Below are 26,340 nucleotides of genomic sequence, written 5' to 3'. Positions count from 1 at the left end.
CCAGCTGTTGTTGTTAACTACCTGCAGTACGTACATACAACAGCTTTATCTATGCCTGTTTATCTGTTTTTGTTATCTCTGTTTAGCTGTATGTCTATATTTCTTCCTGTACATTTGTACCAATGTGTGTAAACACATCAAGAGCTACTGGGAACTAGCATCTCGTTCTAATTATAGTCTCATTACGTTCCATTTGTTCACAGCACAAACACAAAATTTGCTCAAAAAGTCTTTATTGGCAACTAGAAAGGGTAAAAAAAATTGCTCTTTGAAATTGAAACACACAAAGTTATGACATATTTAAATGTTTATTGCATATTTGTTTTCATTACAAGAATATATAAAAGTCTGTTTTTGTTTCAGGTTTGTTTACTATTAATGTTACAAAGCAGTACGACTCCATTTGAAAAGAGTAAAATTTGCGGAAGGTTTGATTTGTCTTGTGATTCCTCAGACACGCCTTCTCAGCTCCCTCCTCGCTTTCCTGCCCCTTTTCCTCTGCCGTCTCCATTTGCCATTTCCATTTTTGTGTTTCTTCTGCGGTGCTTTCGTTGATGCAGTGGCACAAGCTGGTGTCATGATGTCACTTGCTGATCCTTCTTCAGTCTGTCCGTTCACTTGCAAAGCTTTCTTTCTCTCTTCATCCACTTTATTCTTGGCTCTTACTGCCCACTTGCTTTCAGGGTCGGAGCAAATCCTCTTCCCATGACTTGTCAGAAACCTGCAAATGATTTTGTGCTGTTAATGGCATTGTAATGCATTTAACATTGCACATTGTTTTTAATTAAGTACTGACGAATAATTTCTTAAAGGGGCAGTTTCACCAAAATTACAACAAAAACATGTTTTCCCACTTACCAGCCATGCAGTTTGCTAAAGTTTTGAAATGTCCAATCTCAATGCACTGAAAAGTGGTATTTTGAAAAAATGAAAAGCAACATCTGGCTCCAGAAAAGGTCCCTTTTGCTTTGAATATTCCACAGATGTTGCTGAGAAAAGCTTTCAACTGGATTGTTTTTATTATTAAGTGGTTCCAATGAAAAGTATTGACAGTTCAGGTCTTTGGACCATCAAGAGTAACAGGGACACTTTCTTTAAAGAGATGTTGCTGTTGAATCTTTTAAATATAATTTTCCAGTGTTCTGCGCAGCAAAAATAACATTCCATTCACCCCTATTGTATTGTGGTGGAGGTGAAAATCTCATAGACAGTTACTGTAGCTGACATGGACAAATAAGATCAAAACTACATAGCTTCATGGCTAGATAGCACTGGAGGTAAGTGAGGAAATGTGAGGGATCTTTTGTACATTCAGTGAACCCACCTTTTAGAAATGTAATAGAATTTATTTGACAGTACATCTGGGTATTTGTCTGATATGGCTTAATTCTGTACGGTGTGTAACCACTTACACTATGGCTTTGATGGGACAGATCGTTTCAGGCTGCATGGTGTAATTCATAATTCGTTCTAGTGGGACTCTGGTTGTGGACCACATCATACAACAGTTCACCACCGGACCATGGGCTAAACAAGAGACAGAGAACGAAAGATTAGGTAGAGTTTTTATACATTTCACATTACCCCACCAAACACTCGGACCATACACTCAATCAAAAATTCAATACTTTTTTGCAATACTCACTTGTGTCGACCGAAGTCATCCATGTGGTGAAGCAGAGAAGAGTGGCTAGAACCAGGCTGAAACCCATCTTCACAATGATACCTCGACTTCGTCAGTCAATGGCTGTCTGAGTGTAGTATATCAGAACACAAACCTGTGTAGTCTGAATCGCTCACAGAAAACAATCTCACTGCTTGTCTGAGGAGTTATCAGAGTACTCAGTCGAGCCAATCACACAGCAGCCGTGGTGTGTATTGCTCTTCTAATAAGTGATGTTCTCTCTGTTTTTGTGATTGTTCAACTTCTGGTTTTGGCTCTTATAAAACACAAGCCCCTTCCGCCTTTCCACAATGTCACCCCACAACATATCACCATGTAGTCTGTGGCTATAGGGTGGTGAAAGGAAACTATGTGTTCACCTTTCACAGGAGATGACAAACGGACCCTTCACCACAGTTCTGCCCACAAGTAGCATCACTCAACACATATAGGTATATACACACATTCACACGTACAAAGAAAGAAAAAAAAATACTCATCAATTTCCTCTCCACTCACTCTGAAAGCCACATGTTGCTTCTACTTTCACAGGCATCGATAGTAATTTTGGTAGCTGAAAGATGCATTGAATTCCATCATATATTAGCTCAGTCTGAGAAAATTGCTTGTTGTTAATCAGTACAATAAATTTTTGAAAATCTTGTTCCAGCATTGTTTAAAGGCCCTGCACACACATGATACACCCACACAAGTGACTGAACTTATTTTTAGCAAATGAAACCCCTCAACACTGTGTGAATGTGTAGACTTTTGATTGACATCTCCTTTAATCTCCTGTTAGGTTTGTTGCACTTGTTATAGGGCCTATTCACACCAGCATTTACAACTATGAAATTACAAACTGAAATAAATTTGTTTCAATGGAATTGTTGTCATGAGTACAATCCACACAAAGCTTTTGCTAGAGGTGGAGGAGCTAGAGGTGGACTTTGACCAACTCCAAAATGTGTTGCACCATACACTTATATAATCCTGCACTGCTAGAATCCATAAAAGTTACTGTCAGTTAGCCAAGATACCTCAGTGTGCTACAAACTAGGAGGTTACCAGTTAGTTCCTCAGCCACAGTAGCTCGCAAAGAAGCATCACCAAGCATTTAGCACCACCACTCAACTTTGCATGAATTTTGCTGTGCCACTTTATGGTGCTAATTTAGCTTATACATATCGCATTGCTGTATGTCTGCCAATAGTAACAAAAAATTTATTTTTGAGATAATTTAGAGTCTGTTTGTTCTCCAGAAGTATTTTTTTTATTTCAAACTTTAAAATAACATGCTGAGTGGGGGAGAACAGGGTTGGTAGTCACACTTTTTACTTTCATTTGAATCCCTCAAAAACTGTACCCTGAATAGATTCCCTTTCAATGTGTAATGGAAGCCTAAAGTGTCAGGTAGGAATGGAGTGACCTTGCTCTCCTTAAGCTTATTCTATTCAAGAAATGCCAACTGTCAAATACGTCTTGTGCATTTGTGACAACTATCCCATCGTGGAGTTGGTATTCACACACTATGGGGTTGGTTGTCCCTATGCTATTTTAATGGGGAAAAATTAAAAAATGGAGGCAATCTTAAAAGTGAATTTAAAATGTTTCATTTCATTGAAATGCAATAATCTAACACATTTCCTGCATCAAGAGAACATAAAAAGAATAAAAGGACTAGATATATCACACCATGAACGTATATGCCAACATGTGACAACGAACCCTAAAGAGAATGTGACAAGCATCCCCAACTGTGTTTTTTTGCTACCATCAAAGCCAACAACCACATGTTGTAGCATAGCTAAGAAAACTAAACTATACCTCTCATACTTTTTAATGGTAATTATTGTTTTATTATAAACCCATTGTGTAAAAGCCTAGAAGAGAAACACTGAAGAGCTGGATATTTGAATTTTGACATGAAAAACATTAAAAGTCCTCTTGCCTTAGTGTCAAGTGTCTTACTCCTGAAATTACTTTGTAGGTAACCTCTGACCCCAATTCTGAAAATTTCAGGACCAACATTTTTTAACAGCACCCTCAAGGGACTGACATCTAATGAATGTGACAACCAACCAATGTGACAACCAACCCCGTTCTCCCCTACATGTCTTTTGAATCTTTTAAATTTGAAAAAAAAAATCAAAAATGTTTGTTTTTGTTATGTGTTTATGTCAAAAAATGAAAATTTGCCTATTGTTATTAATTTCTTTTAACCCTCAAATATCAATACCGGTTTAGCCTTAAAATCCAGTAGGCTATCTGTCATGCTCTAATTCGTACATGAGGTCCTGTGATCATTCATAATTCCCAGCATAGCTCTGCCGACCTTCTACCTGAACAAAGGTCTAATCATCCACAATAAGGGAAAACACGATAAAAGTGATGGTTTTGAATAGTCAGTTTATTTTTACACCTCACTTGAATTACCAAGAAGGAAGGGCTAAAAAATATGGTGAAAAGGGGAGGACATAGTATTGAAAAGTAGTTTCAAGGCCCACTTAGAGGATAGAGGGGGCATGAATGGTGTATTCAGACAGAGACAGCGTCAATCCTCAGGTTTTAACACACCATTTAACCAACCATAAAGCCAGGCAAACTGACAATATAATGGACTCGATTTAAAGCTTAAAATGAGAAAGAATGAGAGGATGGATGTGGATGGAAGTGAGAGGCCCTGTGGTGTCTGGGTCCTTTGGTACATCTCAGCTACCACATCATTATGCCAGCTCAACAATGGCAGCAAAAATAAACAGCTCATTGGCTGTTCACCTGCTGTCAGGATGGAAGGCAAATGTTAGCATCCTGCCCTTGACTCTGTCAGTCAACAACATCAAATCCCAAGGCACACAAACGCCTGTCCGGTCATTAATATCAGTGAAAACTTGGCTAGTGTATGCCTTCAGCAAGCACAAAATGCATACAAATACACATCCTCCAAACATACTGCATAAACAAAGCCACAAAGGCATGCAGGTGCACATGCAAGCAAGCAGACACATAATGACTTGCCTGCACTGATGTACTTGGCACTCATATACACACACATGTACACATTTCTCCACACCCAATATCCCAGCCTCATCATTATCATCCCTGTGGCAACCTGTTTGTCAGAGGAGAAATGCCTCGCTGGATTATTCGTTCCTCTCTTATTCATTAGTTGTTGTCCTGGGCAGCAGCCAGGGCTGTTGGTTGGCCGACAGCGTAGCTGATAGGAATTAGTCTCCTGATAAAGCAAGAGAGTGGAACGTAGCATCGCAGGAAATTACAATCAATACTGACTCTCATATCCTCATCCGATATCGACCACAAATGGGAATGAGAAGCACATTGTCAAGCTCCTATACGTGGATACGAGAACATACACACAACCCCACCTTATCGCCATGCACAGAGAGAGAGCATAAAGCAACCAAACTCCTCTGCCTCAAACCACAACTTTCTGAGCGCAATATGCACACACTCACGCCCACTCATGCATGATTCACACGACCCAAATCGTGGTTGTGTCCTCCGTGTGCTCTTTTGTGCAAGTCTATTGCAGTAGATATGAGGCTTTGAGGATCAGACTGAGGGAGAAGGGAATGTTTCCTTATATGAAACACATCACTGGTTGGTGCACAGCTCAGAACAAACACACACGCACCTACAGGTGAAGACACAATGTGAGTGTCATGTCGCAAATGAAAGCAGTAATTAAAGGAGTGTCTCATCTGATGAATATATTTGGCTGTGTCTGCTCTCTCTGTTTAATAAAGAATCAGCTCCAGACATATCAAGGTTTAATTTTATCCTTTATCCAACACTGAGGAATTTTATTCATTCATTTTGGAAGATCAAGATATGAGATTTTCTTTTTTTCTTTTTTTGCGGAATTATCATGATCAGACAGTCTGATTAACTCCCTCCCTCTCCTTTCTGTCTGTGTACACACACTGATAAGTTCATCTCAAGTAAGCCAGAAAACTTTCTTAAAGGCCAGGAATGCTGTAACAAAGAGCTATGTGTCTGGGTTTGAGTCTGATAGACGCTGGTGCCGCAGCGTGACAGGCAGAACGGCTGCCTGGGGATGGACTCTTGTAAAGAGTAGTGCGCTTCAGGTCATTTTAAGAGAGAAGTGTTGGGAAGAGCAAAGATGTTTTTGATAGCAATGTAACAGTGGAGCCATACACACCGATCAATACACTGACCTTTCTCAGACTGATTGCATGATGTTCTGCGTGGCCCCCAGCACCAGCACCCACCAGAGGTCCATCAACCATCAACCATTGTTATTCTCTGTTTCAACTGGCAAGGTATGGCCAGTTTTCTTCTTGTGCCTCGCTCTTTTATTTTACCTGTAGGATGGACTCTTTTCATTGTGTCTCCCTTCTCCTCACACGCACATATACACACACACACACACACAAATTGCTTGTGCAAACATACAAAAAAGACACAGATGCCGAGGTAAAACCAGAGTGAGGTTGATCTTCAACAAATGAGGGTCTCTGACCCATTCCCCAGAGCCCCTATACATGGATCTCGTATATTTCTGTTTAATACCAGGGGATGAATAGAAATCCCACTTGGATTTTAAAAGTGTCATTTACTTTCCAATTAATATTTCAATTAACTATGTCATTTCCAATTCATTTCCTGAAGCCGTGGAGTTGAAATGAAACTGACCTCCTGCCCCGGTATCAATCTCGGTGCTATTGACCCCTGCACACAAAACTTCAATTGTGGATCAACCGTCCATTTAGGAAGAGCGTCAATAATCGACTTAAACCGGGGGCTATATTACCATAGACATTAGCATAGACATTGCTCTGGTGGCTCTGAGGCGATTTGAATGTCTGTGAGAGGGACTGACCCGCCCCGCGCCTCCGGCTCACGGTCCAGAGGACGCAGGAGCGCGTAAAGTCTAATCAATAAGCGCTTTAATTATAGCGGCGCTCGCCCCGCAGTTCTTCACGGTTGGGAGACGCGCAATGCCACAGCTGATCCAGCACGATCATTTCAGATGGAGTGGGTTTTCACCGCCTCAGTAACTTGTCTCTTTTGGCCAATGCCATTATAGACAGCAAATTGTCTACTCCTCTCCTTAGATTTGGTAAAATGGGCCGATTAGTAGGAGGTGATGGGCACTTTCTTCTTTTGTGCTTCTATTTTGTTCTATTACTGGGGATTGAGCTTACAATTATTTTGGAATATGTGGATGTTTGTTGCAGTTAATTAAATTTATAGTGTATTCAAACTTTAAATGGTATAATAGAGGAGATTGATATACCACACAAAAAAAAAACATCTAAATTTGAGTTTTATATCCCAAATGTTTTCCCATGGTATCATCCCAGGCTGGTTTACCAAAGGCCCAAGAAACAGGGGTCTCAAAATCCCAGGTTTACTGCTTGTCAGCTGTTTTTGGTATTTCATTTTTGTTTGTTGTTTGAGAATTTACACTAAGGCAAGCCCTGCATTTTTTCTTAATCTTGCCTTGTAGATCACCCCTGTGCCAAAATCTAGTTTTAATACCTTTATTGTTGCAGCTTATATTGTGCTCATCTGATGCATATTCCATATTCCATAATAAATGTGGGTTATGTAAATCAAATTGCCTCAATCTGACACAAACAAAGCTTTGGGCCAGGTATTATTGGTTTGGCATCTTCGTGTGTGCTGTACTTATAGAAACTTGGTGGTGACCCACAATGCACAAGGGGTGGGAGGGATTCAATAGGGGCAAAACATCAACATCTTCAACATCTTCCCCCGGAGCTCCCTAATAAATTAATCTGGCCATGATCACAATACACATTTTTGTTTGAATGTGCTGCTTGAAAACATATAAATTAACTTATATCAAGACATATATCCAATTCTATCATTCTTCTCTTTATGTTTCCTACTTGGGAAATTCGGATCTGGAGTAAATCTTGATATATTCTCTGCCGAGGTTGCTCCATTTTTTAAAATTCTCTCCATTTCCCAAAGATGAGACATAAAATTTGACTACATTATGGATTGTCATCAACAGACACTTTGTACAGCTGCTCTACTCAAAATGAAAGGGATTTAAAATGTGAATTTGACAGTTTCGTGCTTACTGTCAGAGTCCAAAATGATAATGCACCTAACATTCTACTCCTCTGATCTTCCTACTTTCTATTTTCAGTTTCCTTTGTGAACCTTCACACCGATGCACTAGATGGCGTACTTTCCATGCAGTAAGTGAACAGGGAGCATGAGCTTGACAGGCTGAGAGAGTCATCCAAATTTAGCCCAGTAGACTAGTGTGGCAAAAATACAACTACTGCGACCCCTAGGCTATAGCTGACATTATTTTACTCTTCATGGCAATAGAGTAAGTTGTGACGCTACAGAGATAAAATGTCAGCTGGCTTTGAATAATTTAGACTTCCCATTCTAGACACTACAGTGCTTAAACAAGGGCTACTAGTTTGATATTGTGCTTTAAAAAAGGGTTCCTGTCTTTTCGCAAGCAGGTAGCAAACCCACGGATTGATTTTCGTGTCTGCTCGTCAGTCATTTGTCTCCCTTTGGTGGTGGCATTTCAGATGAGGCTGTGCTTGAGAAACATTATTAGGAGAGGATCAAAGAGCATGTGTCCTTTTAGACCACCAAGCTCATTCAAGATGACTCACTGCAGCAAGGTCTCTCTCTTCTCTTTATCTCGCTCTTTATTATTTGTCAGCTTTGATCATACAGTCCATTCAGTCCATATCTCACCCTCTTGCTTTTCCTTTTAGCAGGCATGCACTAGCTATCTGTCTGTCAAGCACATCCCATGATTGCACTTTTTCACCATCCACACCACCACCACTTTTTTGTCTTTCTACCCACGTAGACCCCCCCCCCCCTTTAAACTTTCTCTCCTGCTTATCCCTGTTTTCCTACAGCTCTTTTTTCCCCTTGTGACACCCCGCCATTCGTTCCTCCGTTGGGTTAAGCAGGGTCATATCAAAGCCTTAATCCCTAAATGTGTGTGTGTTTGTGTATGTGTGCATGAGAAAGCATGTCCTCCTGTTTGAGCTAGATTATTCTAAGTTCCTGACCCCTGGGTGGTGAATGGGGCCCATGTTTGGAAACACAGGCACTTGTCTTTGTCTCCCAAGCCCAGCGGGAGAGCTCGTCCAGGGGCCTCTCTTGTCAGGCGAGTCCATGGACGCACTCGGCCTGTTCTGGGGCTTGCGGGTCTGTCCTCTGATCCTCAACACCATCTTAATATTAATATGCCGTGAATGAGCTGACAGCTGGTTGGGCAGGCAAACACTCCCTGGTCACACACACTCAAACACACAGGATGAGTTTGGCTTGCAAGCAAAAACATTGATCCTGAGTCCCCTCACAGTGAGTCAATCTGGCCCCAATAGCCATTCAAGTGTATCTGCTTGATCTGATGTTTCCCGATAAGAGAGATTCCCCCCAGGGTGTGTGTATGCCTGTGTGTGTGAGAGAGATATTGATTGTTGAGTGACATGGCACTATAGATCCTAAGCAGCTGCTAAGAGTTTAAATGAGGCCTATAGCATATCATTAAATCTCCGTGATAATGTCAAAGACAACTCTGGTAAAGTCTTTTCCTTTTTCTTCCTCAAGACTAAATTTAAATTTTGTGAGCATTGCCTTGCAGATTACTTTCTCACCTGGCTGCTGTCTCTATACTGTAAATGCATCCACACAAAGGTTAGAGGTTGATAGGCCAGAAGTAAGGAAGCCCAATTCTAATTAAGGACTATCAGATCGATCACTCTCTATCTGATGAGGGTACAGTGGCCTCGACCTTATAGGTGCAGAGGCTCAACTTATTCTGACCTCCACAGTCAGTTTCACACCTGCATATACCGTGAATCCACTAATCCCTTATTTTTAGGGTCCTGCATGTTAAAATTTTTAGATATTGTGTATTTAAAAACATTGGAATAACTTTTTCAAGTTAGGAATAAAAGCCTTCCTATTTGTATTCAACAATTTTTTAAGTTTAGAGAAGGAAATTGTAATCTACGATGATTGTGTATCTTTGACATATGTAAAGTGAGAACCAATGTAAAATACAGATGTGTTTCAGTTTTGGGAGTCAAACTACGGAAGGGTCTTAGTGATGAGTTAAAATTGTGTAACTCTGTTGAGTTTCAAAAAAGCCTTAAAATGTAAAATAATAAAGGATTAAGGCGTACAATGATAAAGATGTAAAATCATTAGGATTACAATTTAGAGTAAATTTTCTTTTTTTCTTTATTTCATGCTGCTAAGATTCTGGGTTATTTTATGGATTGTATAGGATAGGCAAAAATAAGCCTATTCCTTTTCCGGTCATTGATTGTGTAATTTTTTTGATCGTGGGAAATGGATTGGTATAAACATGTATGATGATGTTTTTGTCAGTTGCATACCCACACAAATTTTTGTTTTGTTCCTTATTATGTATTATGTATTATTCATATAAACCAAGATAAGTCAAATGTTTGTCCTCTGTGGCTCTGGTGAGAGCTTTGTTAAATCTGAGAAAATGACCCCTGATGAAGAAAAGCAGGGTCAGCCTGAGTTTTTCAAAAGTGAGGTTATCTGCTGTTTCAAATTTGACTTTTTTATCTGTTCTTTATGAGGCCTCTAACTTTATGGAAGTGCAGTAATTAATTGCTGGAGTACAGCTTTAGGAATGCTTATTTGAAAGTACTTTTTCCGTTTAGCCAAGTGCCATATAAATGAAGTTTAGGGTTATTATGATTATTATCATCATTGCCATCTTTATCACAGTTCTGTCAGCCAACTTACATAGAGTAGATTATTTTTTAAATGCAGAATATGTACAGTATTAGTGTTTGGCATCTAGGCTCTGACATCGTCACTCCCCACAAGGAAATATTAATCTCACACAGTGGGGAGTGGGGAGTGATGCTACTAACCTCCCCCCAATCCCGGGAAGATACCCTCAGAGCTTACAGGTGGATGCTGGGGTGGAGGTGGGGCTTTTGAAATGCTATATGAATGGCAGCATTATCAATGGCAGCAAATAACAAGCGAGCGGTGTGGCAGCAGGCATGCAGTAAAGTCTGAGCAGAGCACTGACAGCTTAAATATGCTGCCATGATTATAAGGGTGCGCTTGATATATGTTAGGCTACAGTGAGGGGAGTGTTGTATGTGAGTGGAACAGCAGCTCAAGTTGGGCTGCCTGAACAAGCTCGCGGGTGTCATATAATTTATTAACCCTCTCATTTTTATTTTAGGATGATATGGTGGATTAGTTGTTAAGCCTGCCTTATGACAAAAGGGTTCTGGATTTGAATCAGTCATGGGGCCTTTCTGTGATTTGTACTTCCCATTCTTACATATGTTTCCTGCAGGTGCTCCAGCTCCAACAACAGCTACAAAGTACAGCTACTGTAAGGCTGATGGGAGATGTCATTAGTTTTGCAGGTATTTAGTAATAAACTGAAGTATTGACCACATTAAAATTTTGACTTGATGATGGTACAATGAAAAGTTAAGGTATCACCAATGTGATTACAATTTATTCTGAAGGGGATTTGAATGTCTGTATCAAATTTCATGGCAGTCCATCCAACATCCACATCCAACATTTCACTCAAGACCACAAATGCCCAAATATTGTGTTGATCCAGCTTATACTTGTTGAGATATTCAGTCTGGACCAACATGGTGGACCAACTGACTGACCACTGCCATCCCTAGAGCAACATGTAGTTAGTTAGTTAGGAACCTCATTGATGACATGGCAACTCAGGTGTGAGTGTGAATATGTTTGCCTTGTGATAAAGCCGTGACCTGTCCACTGTCTACCCTGCTTCTTATACCCAATTAATGGATTTCTTGAGCATGTTTAGTCTTTATTAGATAGAGAACAGTACAGAACTGACATGAAATACTCAGCAGGACTCAAACCAGGGGTATTTCAATCATGATGCTCCTGGATGGGTTATTTTTACACACCTTCAAATGTAAAGTTTTTTTTTAAATAAATGGTGTCTTTCAGGTTTGAAGAATATCACCAGTAGATTAAGCTGAATGCAGGGCTTTCAGAAAGCCAGAGATAATTCCACATGAGCATTTCTAGCAGCCCTTTGAAACAATGCCTAAGACTGCATTTTCCCTGGGTGGTCTAGATGATAACTCTGAACTGATACAGCCTGTCAGCAGTGAAAAGCATCACTCCACCACTTCACACAACTCTGTGTGACTGTTGTAATTCCAGAGAAAACATTCAAGACCACCACAGCGTCACCATCACCAAGAGGAAAGTTATTGTGCTTCTGTTTCCACTCACTTTGGCCATACTGAGAACATTTTATACGTGTTTATACAGAGGAACTTGCGCACACACATGCACTTTCAGATGGTGGGGTGCTGTGGTTATGAGCGGCGTTACCACAGGTAATGTGATCACAGTGCAGACAGAATGATGTGTTTATAGCATCAAGAGTGAGATAGGATGGAGGGAGGATGAGAGAGGAGCAAAGGGGGAGGGCAGGACAAACAAGAGGTGAGAGGGTGTGAAAAGAACAGAGGAATGTATACAGCAGAGGGGGGGATAATAAGAAAGAATGAAATGGATGATAAACGATGAGAAAGAGAGGAGAGGACAGAGGAGAGAAGGGAGTCTGCCTGTCAATCAGATTATGAACCAATCATTTGACAGAGAATTGCTTTGACTTGAAACCTGGCGGATCACATTCTCCCCTACACACACACACACATTCACAGATGCACTCAGCATCATTTTCACACAGTTGCATTGAGATAAATGCGTCTCGCTCACATCCAGTCTGGTGTTAAGTGCACGTATTAAGGCGTATCAGCATTCATGTATGTGCTCCGCGCGTGTGTGTATGTGTGTGTCTGAGGGTAAGTAAGTGAATGAGTAATGAGTGAGTGATGGATGGACGATAATGCACATTTACCCTCTCTCACGAGGGCTCGAAGCGCTTAAATGTCTAGCCCGGCTCACACATAAACACTCTCACACACACTCACACAAAATTGTGTTTGATAAGACAGCTTCTCTCTTATTCATTGTATACCATGCATAAATCTCTTTCCTGCTCCCTTTCCTTTTTATGTTTACCTTTCACTACATTTATCTCCCTCTGTATCCCTTATCTTGGACCTTTGGTTCTCTCTCTCTCTCTCTGCCTCTCTCACCCTTGCTGTCTGTCTCTTAGTAATGGAGCTAATTTGTTTAGCACACAAAGAGTGTCTGTCCATTAGTGCAGGCCTGTCCGTGCCAGGAGAGATGGTGACAAATCACACCAATATGTGTATCTGCTCCAGCGTACATAATTGTGTTTGTGTGTGTGTGAAGAGAAGGTGAAAGAAGAATCCACATCTCCTTAGAAAGAGCTTATTTACGGTCAAGCAGTATTTTAAAAATTCAGCAATTAATCAATTCTTACGTAATGTAACTGGGTTTCTGCAAATTATTGCAGCTTTCAGACAGTTTGAGGTCATTGTTTTGGTTTGCCAGACTCAAACAGATATTTGCCAGTAGACAGAGCTCCTCCACACCTGCAGTTCACTTTATTGAATTAAGCTGGTACAGCTGGAAATTTGGCTGCCTGTGTACCTGTAAATGCAATTATTTTCTGTAGCCTACTACTCTTGCTACTTGCTGCCCTTCAGTGGACAAACGTGCACTTACAGTAATGCAACTTTAATGACTGAAAGACACCATAGAGATACGTTTAGTTACTCCTCACTTGTGGAAACTGTTTGCCACTCCATTCATCTTAAACCTTCAGCCTGCTTCCCGCTCTCAGACCATATATTGTCTGTGACCAGTCTGAGGGCGTTTTCAAACTTATAGTTAGTTTGCTCTAGTCCAGATCGGTGGACAAGTTAGTAAACTTGTTGCGTTTTTTCCACCTTGGTTCTGTTTCTTTCCACACACACAAAAAAAAAAAATTAAAGTGAATGTTCACTCTGCTCATTGGTCAGATTTGTCTAGGGCTGTCCAAATGTCGATCAAGACAATGTAGTTTGATGCTAGTCCAGGTCGGTCCTTGATTATTTTCTCTGGCTAGCTGCTAGCAACTGTTGATTTTACTCATCTACATCCCAGTATGCAAAGCAAACCCAGTCACAAATGGCTCCCATTTAGCCCAAACTTGCAGAGTACACTTTGTAGTTGGGTCAGATTGTGGTCAGGTGACGTTCCTAACACAAACTAACCTCTCCAGAATTTGTTCGTGACCAGGCTGAGATCATTTCCTCTAAAGGGTCTTGGTGCAGTTGTTTTGATCTGCACCCAAGTACGATTGCTGTGTTCAAATCTTACCAAGGGGGAAAATGAGCCAGACTCAACTCAACTCAAATGGACTAAATTACGCCGGTTTGAAAATGCCCTCAGTCTCAAGCCTCAACCTTTTTGCTGTCATGGATGTTACTTCTATATTTTACTTTTTTCACCTTTTCACTTTGTATTCTTTTGTGTAGGTATTATTCAATCAATAATATAAAAAACATTCTTCCTACTAACCTGTAACTTTTATTGAATATTGTTCATTGGCCTAGATTTACTTCAATACAAATGATCTGTTTAACCCCTGAGAATTCTGTATTTACTATATTTAAGTCTATGAACAATCTGCTCATCCCTTCAGTTTTATAGGTGACAGCTTTATCACACTGAATCACATTGAGAAATGTGATTTGAGAGCTCCAAATATGTTTCAATATGTGTTTAAATTATCTGTCCATTAGACAGGTACTATGGATCTCTGTCTTGATGACATCAACAATAAAGCATGACCTCTCTCATTCACTCATTCACTACTCTACCTATATAAAAGACACTCAATAATTTACTCTACAATGAGCAGTAAATTGGGATTTCAGTTCATTTATTAACGCTCCTCATTTTGCATCCTCACTGACAGGGGAGGGTCATAATAGTAATTCGGTCATTTTCACATATGCAAAGCATTGCTCTACATAGTTAATAGGGAGTGATTTTGGAAAACATAAGACTTTGTCACAGCAGTCATCTTGACCTGTCATGGTAGGAAAAGTACATGTGTTACTAATAACATTAATGATGGCTTTGTTCTTTCAAGTGTTCCAGTAAGCCATGACATGAGCCAGCATGCACAATAGCAGGACTATAAAACTGAAGCAGCTACATGGAATTCAGCCATCATGAATTTTATTATTCGTACCTGTGCTTTTACGACTGTGAGATGTCAAAATGTCTTCTGTGAAAAAGGCCTATTGTTTTAAATCTAAAATGTTCCTGTTCAAGAAAATAATGCCCGTTCGAGGTGAGATTTTCCCTCAGCAGCTGTCATACACTTCTGTCCATGTCCTGCATAGTTTTGGAAAACTATTGGACCAAGGATTAACTGTCTCTGAGGCATCAGCAACTACAGATCCTCATAAAATCAGAGACCTGATGACAACAATTCTGTGTGGTCCATATGTACGACTGTGAAGCCTAGATCCCTATTAATATTCTCCTTGATCTCCACCAGCCTATCGATATAAAGCTCTAAGCAAGCAGGAAATGATTGAGCTCTGAATTGGCCATCTCTCCCTACTCTCTCTGCCAACAGACTGTCACTATTTGGGCAAACTCCAGTTCGTCATGATGACTCCATCCCTCTTTTATCCATCCACCCCCCCTCTCTTTCATCGCCTTTGATATGATGTGACACTGTCTGAAGCAAATAACATAAATGTCTCGACTTGCTCCCATTTGTTTTGATTAGATTCAAGATAATTTTGTGTGGGACATAAAAATAGATATTTAGTATTTTCTCATTGATGGAAAATTATTCTGCAAATGACCTTGTTTTGTTTCCCAGATGTTATTTAAATTGCTGTTTACCTCACCTCCCCTGGTGAATCTGCATTTTTTCTCATCATCGGCTAATAGGTCAGCTCCGGAGGGAATGTGATACAGGAAGGCAAGGTCAGTTTTCATTGATTGTTAAATCATTCCTCTGTTTGAGAAGGACACGATTGAGACAGTAAGACACTGACTGCTCTTCCCCAGCAGACTTACGGTAAATATTCTTCGTCTGGGCTAAGCTATATGCCAGACAACATTCATTTTTCCTACGAGTCAGCAGTTAGTCAGTGTGTTTATGTGTGTGTGTCTCTAGCATTTTGGTCTCTAGCAACCAGGGAAAATCAGGTACACAAACACGGCTCAGATGAGAAGACACTTGGAACAGTGTGAATATCCTCGTTTCTCGGCCTTTCTATCTGTCTGTTTGTCTGTCTGTTTGTGTTTGCTTCTCTGTCTGCATAGCTGGCGTCAGTCTCAAGGAGATCCTCCTTCTCTTTCCCGCTTTCTTAGAGCTGGCAGGGACTGGCAGATTTTCCTCCTTGAATAGCTGTTTTTATCTCTTTCTCTCTCCCTCTGTCCTTCTGTCTCTTCCTCCCTCTATTTCTCTGGCTGAATGGCTGTCTGGACTGAGCAAAAGGTTTTTTTTTGAAGCTCTAGAGACCTGATGTTTGAGATATTTTCTGCACACTATCTATGAACTCATACATTTTAAAATTGAACAAAAAAAAAAATCTTAACCTCACTCTTGGTGGTGTTAATGCCCTGAGCTATGATACCCTGCACCATAAAATGAACAAGTTAGCTTGGGATATGAAAGTAAATGTCTAGGTCTATGGAGATTGGGTGTGCTTTTTGCAGATGGGGGCCTAGGAGACTACAGGGTGGGGGATGCTGAAGGGGCTATCGGCCTGCGTATGCATCCTAGACAGGGAGACAGGCGGGGGCAGGGAGGGCTTTGTGCACCAGCCCTTTCCCACACTCCCTTTCACCTTTTGTTGTATAGCAGCACCAGGGCTCTCTGACATGACGAATCGCTCTGCCTGCTTAACTGAGACGGTGGCAGTAGGAAAGTAAGAGTGGAATGAAGTGGAATGATGTGTGTGTGTGTGTGTGTATGTGTGTTTGTGTGCAGTCTTGTCCTTTAATCTTCGTGCCTGAAAATGTTTCTGCTTCCCATCCGCTGTCCTGCAATTCTCTGCTTGCCTGTCACCGGTTTCGAGGTCTCAAGGCTTTGAGCTCTAGATGGGCGGATTCCACAGCGGATGAGCCAGACACAGGCACACACACACACACACATATATATACACACACATGCCTCTGCCCAAATGCCAGCACCAAGCTGTTGCCCGTAAAGCGTTCAGGCTGTCACAATAGAGACATTACCACATGAGTGAGTGGCTTTGAATAGGCTAAGGGTGTGTGTGTATATAGAGAGTGGTGGCTACAGGGGGGGAGTTCCTGGCAAGACAGACGACCCTGTCATCACCTCTGGCCCTTGTCAAACAAGCAATCACCACCAATGGCACATGCATGCAACTCACACACTTGCACACACTCCTGCTGCACTGCCTGTTGCGCTTATCCAAGATCTATTTCTACTTTGTAACTGTCCTCTATTTTCTTAGACAGGAGCTATACAGTACCTGTGAGAGTGTATTTGGAAGGGAGAGAAAGACTGCGGCTGGTTAGCTGACCAAGACAGATAAAGTGAATAGTTGACCCATCCAGGCCAAGTAGGGTGAGGGGTGAGAGTCTTGAGGTCGAAAGAGGAGGGAAATCAAATGAAAGAAGAGCTCTTCTCAAAATCAGTGAAAGACTAGGAAGAGGTCAGTACTTCCTTTTGAAAATAAAACCTGCAGGTTTTAGTCAAGAGAGTCCGATAAAGTAATAAGGGCCACAAGGAAAAATATGACACATTTCAAATGTTTGTCCTAGGCTACTGTCACTCAGCTCTGTCAGGGAATTGTCACTGAATGTGTCTGTGTGTAGCCTTGAAATGTCATTATGCAAAAGCGTTCCTTTACACTGGCGAGATCACTCTTCCACAAGGCATGCAGGATGTGTGTGCATGTTTCTGTGCATGCATGTGTGTGTGGTAGAGGGAGTGACAAGGGTTTAAGGGGCCGTGTCACGCTGTCACTGCTGGAATGCATGACAGCAATGTTTTGTCACCGTACGGATGAATGCAGCGTCATGGCAGCAGAAGAAGAAGGAGAAGAAGAAAGAAAAAGGAAGAAGGAGTGAAAAGAAGGATAAGAAAAAATGAGTAGTATTTTTTTTTTTCTTCCCCCCACACTCAACGAGGAAATTAGGTCATCCAAGTAAAGCCATTGTAAGGAACAAATCATCATCATAATTGGACCCTTAACAAATCTGTGGAGGTGGCTGCTTTGCACACACACACACACGAGAAAAAAAAAACACAAAAGCTGACACACACTTCTGTAGCTAACCACATGGCCGGGAGCGGGTAAAACGGAATTTCAGCATAAATCAGGGTATGTTTGACAGTTTTATAGCTCTTTCAGGAGCCTCATTTGGGACAGAAGCGTGATAGAAGAACGTTATTCGTGGTAAATATAATTGTGGTCATGATCCTTCCATAAATCATGGCGTGGTCACATCACATTTGCCCGCTGCCTCTGGGGAGAAAAATCCCAGCGCATCAGGTGACCAATGAGATCTTTTTACCATATTCTTTCAGCTGTGCATTCACAGTGACAAAAATGCAAAATCAGATGTAAAAATAGGTCATAATTTCAATTTATATCCAAAACCACACACCAAAATATATAAAATGTTAGAATTAATGATTCAGATCTAAGATAGCAGATCTAAAAGTGAAAATTAAACCTTCCACTGTTGCTAATGAGGACTGAATGGTAGAAGGGAATCATACGCCTCAATTACTTGTCAGCAAATTCAATTTCACACATCCTACGTCTCCAGAAACTGTTGCTGGATTTCGGGTTAATGTCTTATTCTGTGTTAACCTCAACCTGCAGGTGATTGAACTGGTCAAAACAGACAGTGAGAAGCCAACAGCGAATGGACGAGATGAACAACATCCTGTAATATGGAAACGAAGACACACAGATGAGCAGTTAAGCGAGAGAAGTAAAATATCCTGCTAAATGGTGTCTCCTCCCATCAGGGGCAGGGTTTCACCACATGAGCTCTGTCAGTGTTAAAGAAGTGGAAGATTGAAAGGTTGACCTTGCTCACTCTCAGCTCCTCCTTGCACATTTCATATGACAGGCTGCACACATTATTTATTCATGTTTAAAGACAGTCTGCTCGAGACATACCAACAGCCAACAAACACACACACGCACACACACACATTCCTGACATCTATACTACAGTCAAATAGATGTAATATAGGCTGAATAAATCTCCATAAAGTGTTTGATTGGAATCTCATGCATGTCAGTGTTGTCTACTGCTGGTAGCATCTGCAGGAACCATATCAACAACTGGGCAAGACAGAGAGAAGCATGCTGGAGCTGACACTAATCCAGTAATTGCCATGTGCCCATGTCGCTTATCAAAATAATTGACAGTATTTTATACAGTGAGATGGAAGTGTTTATCCTGGTGATACCCACACTATCTGTCGTGGATCCCAACAAATCTGGATCAGTAATGAGATGGCTGGCTTTGTGGTTTGTTTGTTGTGGTGGGTAAACACATCAACTCAGTTTACTCCATGGACAGTTCCCATTGTGGATTGACCGTCTCACCTGAATTTTCTGATATAAATGAAATCTCCAAAATAAATAATACTCATTCTTAATATCGGTGATTGTTTTAGTTGGGATCATGATTAATTTGCTTTTAATGTTCAGCGGTTGCACCCCTTTCTAACTGTGTCACTGCTCCTGAGACAGATACACATCTGTCACTGTTTGATCTCAAATGAGTTGACAGCTGAGCCAATCAATACATCTAAATCATTTTTGCAATGCCCTTCTTCATTTCCTTTGAAAATGAAATGTGCTAAAATAGTTTGAAAAGTTTGTGATTAAAATCCACAATCCCCATAAGATGTTTGGTTTTGCTGTGACATTTACAGCCTATTATGTTCGAGGTTCTGTTGTGTAAGACTTTCAGTCTGGCCTTGGAAGAGATTACAAAATATCGATGCTGATGTCTCTGAAGAATGAGTTGGTGTTAACTTTTCAACACATCCTCATACTGAAACAAAAGAACAGGTCTACTTCCAATAACTCCCACAACAACATATGAGTGTTTTCAGCATCCTCTATAGGACGGATGGGGACCAGAAGAACGACCGTTTTATAATAAACCGCTTTCCAAAACCATTACAAATCCCTGTTCAAAATAATGATGTTTTATGGTGTGGTCTGCCCTCAATTGCCCTGAATTTCAAAAACCACTTGGTTAGGGTTAGGGAAAGTTCATGGTTTGGGTTAAAATGAAATGTGGTAAAATGTTATGTTGTCATCATGGCAAGAGTAAACACCACGATATGTTTTTTTTTTTTAAATGCCAGATTACTGGTCGGAAACATGACACTTGCAGTTGGAAACAGGAAGTGAACAGCGTTTTCCTACAGCTAAGTCCACCAGCTAACTATCTGATCTATCAGCTAACTATTTTTGAGGAGGTGCATTTTGGTACTATAAATTACAGTAAGAAACAGAAAAAAGTGTTAAGTTGTTTTAGTTGGTAAGTACAAACTCATTATATTTGGGTTCATACATACTGTAGATGTTAGACAATTCTTTAAAGGACAGAAAACATCAGTGTGTAGTTTTGTATATATAACTACATATTAGCACACTAGATTCTTTCTTTAAAAATAAACAACCTAATAAGCAAAGAGTCTAATTTACTGAGATTCTTTGCTAATTAACAACTATATATGAACCCAACTATAATGAGTGGGCACTTACTTACAAACGAAACCAACACTTTTTTCTGTTTGTTTTTTTTTTTTTTCTTATAATTTGTACCAAATTGCACCAAGCTTTCTGTAAAATGTCCTAAAAATTAATCATTAAATACCTGCAAATTACTCAGAAAATTTTCAGGAAATTAGCATAAAATTAAGGGATCTGTAAAATAAAGCATTACCAAACAAACAAACAAAAAACAATCAACAACAATAAAACTACTAATAATGTTAATAACAATAATAACAACAAGCACCCAGACTATATCTTACGTATTAATGGGACATTAATAGTCAGTAAAAACATTTGATACAGCTCACAAATGGTAATTGTAAGCCTATCACTAAAAACAGTATATACAGTGACTAAGAATAAAATGAAAGAAATTCCTCCTTAATGATCATATAGTCACATATTCTGTAACGAAACATGCTCTAATTGGAGACAATCTGTAACCGCGACTTGTTAGAAGTACAGGAATCAGCAGCTGGTGTTCTGTGCCATCAGGCATTCCTTTAAACTCCAAGGAGGGTTGAATTGAGGGCAACTGGATTTAGTTGTAGATACTTGTGAACGTTTTGCCTCTCATCCGAGGGGCCTCTTCAGTTCCAACTGACTGGCGGGGAGTCCTAGGTATTTAACCTTTACAAGTCGTTGGAGTCACCTGAGGCGAAATGTGAATGGTTGTTAAATCTCCTGGGAAGAGATGAAAGGACATCATTGTAGAACTGAGGAAGCCACTTGGATGAAAGGCGAAACATCTTCAAGTATCTACAACCAAGTCCAGTTGCCCTTGATTCAACCCTCCTTGGATAACCATAACCCGGATGACTGAAAAATAACCTTTTGATGCATGCCCAGTATTAAAATGATGGCAATTATTACTATATGAAAATTGAAGGTACCGGATATTTGGGATTTTAGACAATGAAATATTTCTTATAAAACAGAGCAGGGAAATAACCATCCTGTTCCTCTCCAATGACAAACCTCTGTTACAATTCAGCGTGAGTAATGTAATAATGTTTTAATAAGACCTTCAGTGATGGAGGAAGTACTCAGATCCTTTACTTAAGTAAAAGTACCAATACAGCAATGGAAAAATACCCCATTACAATAAAAGTCCTCCATGTAAAATTCTATTTAAGTAAAAGTACTGATTATTACATATGACATCATTCGATTATTAATACTGAAGCATCAGTGTGTAAGCAGCACATTACTGTTGTAGCTGCTGGAGGTGGAGCTAGTTTGAACTACTTTACATACAGTTACCTAGTTTAGTCCAGTGGTTCCCAACCCTGGGGCGCGGGCCCCTCCAAAGGGTCACCAGATAAATCTGAGGGGTCGTGAGATGATTAATGGGGGAGGAAAGAAGAAAAAACAAAGTTCTGATACACAAATCTGTTTTCAGTTTTTGGACTTGCCTCTAAATCTTTGATTTCTGGTGAAATATTGGATCATTTGAACATTTATTGAAATTAAACAATGTGAGGTTTAGAGGGAAAAATCACTATTTGGTGGAGCTGTTAACAACTCAGACATCTGAAATGTGACCCGACTACACACTGCTTATTGTAATACATCAAAAGCCAAAAAGGTTGGAAACCGCTGGTTTGATCTTTAATAATGTGTTGTATTTTAAAAGCTTGTTATATTATCCATTGTGCCAAATCTTCATCTGAAAAGTAACTAAAACTGTCAAATAAATGTAGTGGAATAGAAAGGACAATATTTCCCTCTGAAATATAGTGGAGTGGAAGTATAAAGTAGCATCAAATAGAAATACTCATAAGTACAAATACCCCACAATTGTTTGTAAGTACTGTACTTGAGTAAATTATTTTACTGTTACTGTAAGGTGCTCACTGTGAATAGGAAACCTCACAGAACGTTGTAAAATGACATTGATAAACCTGTGACTGTCGATTCATTTGTTGATGCTTGTGTGGGAAATTTTCAATTTTAAACTTCATCATTTGAGTTTGAATGTAACTGTAAGAGTGACTTTCTAACAATAAAGTCATAATATTGGAGCAAGGGAGCTTTTGAAGGTAGGTGAAAATGAACTGTGTGATGAAATGAGTATTTCAAACATACCTTAACCTAAAACCCCTAACCCTAACTTGTCTATATCAAATATTTTGGGTTGTGAACACAAGAGTTTCCTGAATATTTTCTTCACAAATTTGGCTTGAGTTCAAAACAGATATTAGAATTTAAAGACTTTTATTGAAACCAATTAGCTTTTGAGAAATTTAGAGTGTCCAATTTATTAATTGTTTTGAGGGAAAGTGGGAGGAAACCAGAGAACCCGGAGTAAACCCCACCACCTCAGTGGACAACAGACTCAGAAAGGCTCAGGACCAGGACTTGAACCCTCACCCTCCAGCTGTGAGGAAACACTGTTGACCACTGAGGTGACCCTGAGAGCTCAAGTCCTGCCCCACATGGAGGTAACCTGGATGTGAGGCCGGACTGAAGCTCTTTACTGCGTTCATCTTCTCTAATGACTATAGAGGCGACATACTAGAAAACGTTCATTTGGGTCGTTCTGGAGTGAAGGTACAATTGGCCTATGTGGTCGTTTCATTACGAGGATGTGTTGAACATTTTGTTCAGAGGAGTGAGGAGAAGGAAAGTTGGTTTGATTTGAACTGCAAACTAAAAAAACAAAAAACAAACTCTCTTATATGGTCTTTTAGAGCAAAAAAGATTTTAAAAACTCAATATCAGCCTTAATGACTGGTTCATGTTTGTGTTTTTTTTTTTACAGTGTAGTCTGGTGTGCGGGTGTCCAAAGGCTTCCAAACCACCCCACAGCCGGGCGGCTGATTGACAGGACTTGGCTGGCTGTGGACCCTCCTTCCCAGCGTCTCCTCCTCTCTCTCTCCTCTCCTCCTGTCCTCTCTCCTGCTCTGCTCTGCTCTCTCCCTCTCTCCTCAATCGCGGGGCTGCGCTCACCGACTCGACACCGCCAACAGGGATGCAGCGAGGGCGCAGCGCAGCCTGAAAATGGCACCACCACGCGTCCTGTGGATCTATCCATCCCTTTTCCTCCAGTGCTCCCTGCTTCTTTTTCACGCGTTGTCGCCGTGCCGAGCCTTACGGAATTACCCGGAGAATGAAGGTGGGTGTCCTGGTTGGGTTATGTGAACCTTGTAGCCTAGTTGGTTGTGCGCCGTGGTGACGGATAGGGGAGCCCCATCCCGTGGTTCCACTTGCCGGGGGAAGGAGCGGCGGAGACTGCCGTTAAGTGCTCGAGTCGGTTATGAATCATGCATAAAGAAAAGCGGAAAAAAGGGAGAGAGAGGGGGGAGAAAAAAACTGTACGTCACGTTTTTCTTTTCCGAGCATATTGACATTAAATTTGTATGACATATACACACAGGCGACCCTGCCATGCTGAAGATAGAGGAGGCTGATGTAGACATTTCACTTAAAGCTCCTCCACATTTTATTTTTTCGTTCACTATTTTTTTCTGTCAGTGAAAAGGCCTAACTTATAACGATTATGCCAAAACAACATTGACATCTCTGTCAAAATCCCTTTTAATTATATCTAGATATCATTATAACACACTGATAAATGATTTATTTTCTACTGTGGACTCCAGCCTTCTGCTTCAGTCTGCAAATGAGGAGCAGCAATTACATTAAATTTGTCACACGCTGCTGCTGAGCCTCTCTCAGTTATTGTATTAACATCGATGCTTGGCCTGAAATTAGCCAATACATTTACTTACTAACTACTCCTGACTGCTTGGTGGGCTGAAACATGGCAGCTTGCTTGTTTAATGAGAAGTTCAACTTGCACTAAGTGGGGGTAAAAAAAATGTGTATAGAAATATAGTTTTCACACAGGCGATAGTTTATAAAACAGGTTATCTGAAGCAAAGTGGGGAGAGTAAGCGGTGTTGTGATGCCTGCTGACTGTCAGACAGTCTGACTGGAGAAGATACAGATTGTCATTCTGTGAATCATTTCCCCCCTGTATTCCCCAAAGCTTCAGTCAATCCTGTACTGTAGCTCAACAAAGCTCTCCATCGCTGTTATGAGCTGCCTCTCTTACTCACTCACTCTCACACAACTCCACAAGCGTACACAGGATAGACAGAACAATCAAATGATTCACATCACACACACACACACACAATGACACAAAGGCCACATTAAAGGTTTGATGGGACCTCCTGTCTCTGGATGACTTAACAGTATAAGCTGTGTGTACATACACACAGCGCTGAATGTATGTCACAGCCCCGAGGAGTTCACGCAGAACAAAGGCTCAGGAGGATAGATGGGCAACGAGTGTGAGGAAGAGGAAAGACGGTGAAGGAGTGTTTTAACAGTAGGAGACAACGTATGTGAGGGAAACACTAACACACTGTTGAAATATTCATTGAAAGGAGCATGAATGATGAAACCAACTGGAAGCCAAAGGAAACTCCTGTTGATTTAGATAAACACACAGGGGCATCTGTGAGTTGCGGCACATGTGTATGTTTGTGTGTGAGTGTGTGTGTTTGTGTGATCATGCTCAACTTGAGAGTTTGTGAGGTGACTGACTGGTCAGATTGATTCGATTACTAACACACACTTTTCAAAGAATGTACCAGGCAGAGTGTGTGTGTACATTTCTGTGTGACTCATTTGGTCTTTTATCTCTCTGTCCTGCTGCTTCAGACTATTGGCCTAATTGGCACCTTTAAGCCCTGTGTGGTGTGTGTGTGTGTGTGTGTGTGTGTGTGTGTGTGTGTGTGTGTGTGTGCCCCGGCAGGACGGTAATCCAATGAAGTCATTTTTGTTGCACTCTATGCTCTGCTTTTACCTTTCGGCCTGCCAGTTTTCCTGCTGTGACTGCACGCTTAGCTGAGGGATTGCTCTCTTCTTGATGTGTGTGTGTTTGTGTTTGTGTGTGTGTGTGCGTGTGTATGTGTGTGAGCACCTTGTGTTTGTCTATGAGTGTGCGTATTCTCCACCCACGCTCGGTAGTCGTGTTATTCCAGGAAATCCTCCCTCTGAGTCTGTCTAGTAGCAGAAGCGAGACTGTCATAAAAAGATGCAGCTCTCAAGGCTCAATTAAGAACACAGTCCCTTTGATAGAACTGATAGTGTTAGCAGAAAAATAGTGTTAAGCTGACAACAAGCTTAGTTTACTACCGGAACTATTGATCTAATCCAAAATAGTTGGCATTTACAAGAAAAGCAGTAGCGAGGGTGGACTGGCGGAGCATGGTGCTTCAGCAGAATTGATAGAATTGTTTGAAATAGCTGCTAACTGCAGACTGGGGAAAATGATCCATAGTGAGAATGGCTTCATTCATAAGTTGTTGTGATGAAGAGCATCCCTTTAAAGGTCTTTGTTATGAGATAGAAAGAGGAGTGGGAACGGATGAGTTTTTGTGCACCAGCAGAGGGAGCCCCACACACCCTCTCTCTGAACCCTGAGGGCACACTGATGTAACAGCAGGGTGGATGCTCACCGGTCTTCCCTTGGTTCATTCTTGTCCTGCTGCCCTCCTGCCATCTTAACTCTCTATATCTATGCACTCTTACACAGTGGAGTGACACGTGTCTTACCTGCTTTTGTTTTATTATTACGCGCTCAGGATCACAGCGGGGAAAGGAGCCGACTATCACTTCTTTCTATTTTCGTGCCTTCCCTCTATCTCTAAATATACCTCCTCAATCCTAGAAAACACAGATGCATGATTGGAGCCCTATGCTTCCTTCCACTGTGACTGTTAGTATACTAATAGAGGCAAATGAATGACTTCATTCCAAGTTCCGCCTGAAAACTATGTGCAAATGGGTATAAAACTGAATTAATAATTAAGTGAAAGCAGGGAGGGAGAGGAGAAACAACAAAAGACGGGAACATTGTGAATCACCTTTGGTTTATGTTATAGTTTACTGTAATCAGCCTTGAAACTACGG

At 40.8% G+C, this 26,340-nt stretch overlaps 2 protein-coding genes across 5 annotated transcripts in view; one reads left to right on the top strand and one right to left on the bottom strand.

Annotated features, from left to right (window-relative positions):
* Positions 1-240: 240 nt before the first annotated feature.
* LOC121909383 (C-C motif chemokine 2-like) lies at positions 241-2,471 on the bottom strand. Its single transcript, XM_042429920.1, has 3 exons — positions 1,646-2,471; positions 1,413-1,527; positions 241-721 (listed from the first exon to the last, which is right to left on the bottom strand). The coding sequence occupies exons 1-3, from the start codon at positions 1,710-1,712 to the stop codon at positions 451-453; spliced, it is 453 nt and encodes a 150-aa protein (XP_042285854.1). The 5' UTR covers positions 1,713-2,471; the 3' UTR covers positions 241-450.
* A 20,333-nt stretch (positions 2,472-22,804) lies between these two features.
* Positions 22,805-26,340, top strand: part of epha4b (eph receptor A4b) — a 98,293-nt gene continuing 94,757 nt past the window's right edge. For 3 of the 4 annotated variants that reach the window (XM_042429913.1, XM_042429912.1, XM_042429910.1), the window contains exon 1: positions 22,805-23,530. In XM_042429913.1, the coding sequence (XP_042285847.1) occupies positions 23,416-23,530 (115 nt within the window). In that variant the 5' untranslated portion in view covers positions 22,805-23,415. The remainder of the gene's footprint in view (positions 23,531-26,340) is intronic. The other variant, XM_042429911.1, reaches the window with a different exon arrangement.

Source organism: Thunnus maccoyii, chromosome 12, assembly GCF_910596095.1.
Source record: "Thunnus maccoyii chromosome 12, fThuMac1.1, whole genome shotgun sequence".
NCBI classification, from domain to species: domain Eukaryota; kingdom Metazoa; phylum Chordata; class Actinopteri; order Scombriformes; family Scombridae; genus Thunnus; species Thunnus maccoyii.
Note: the sequence above shows the minus strand (reverse complement) of the source record. Positions and strands in the feature narration are given on the sequence as shown.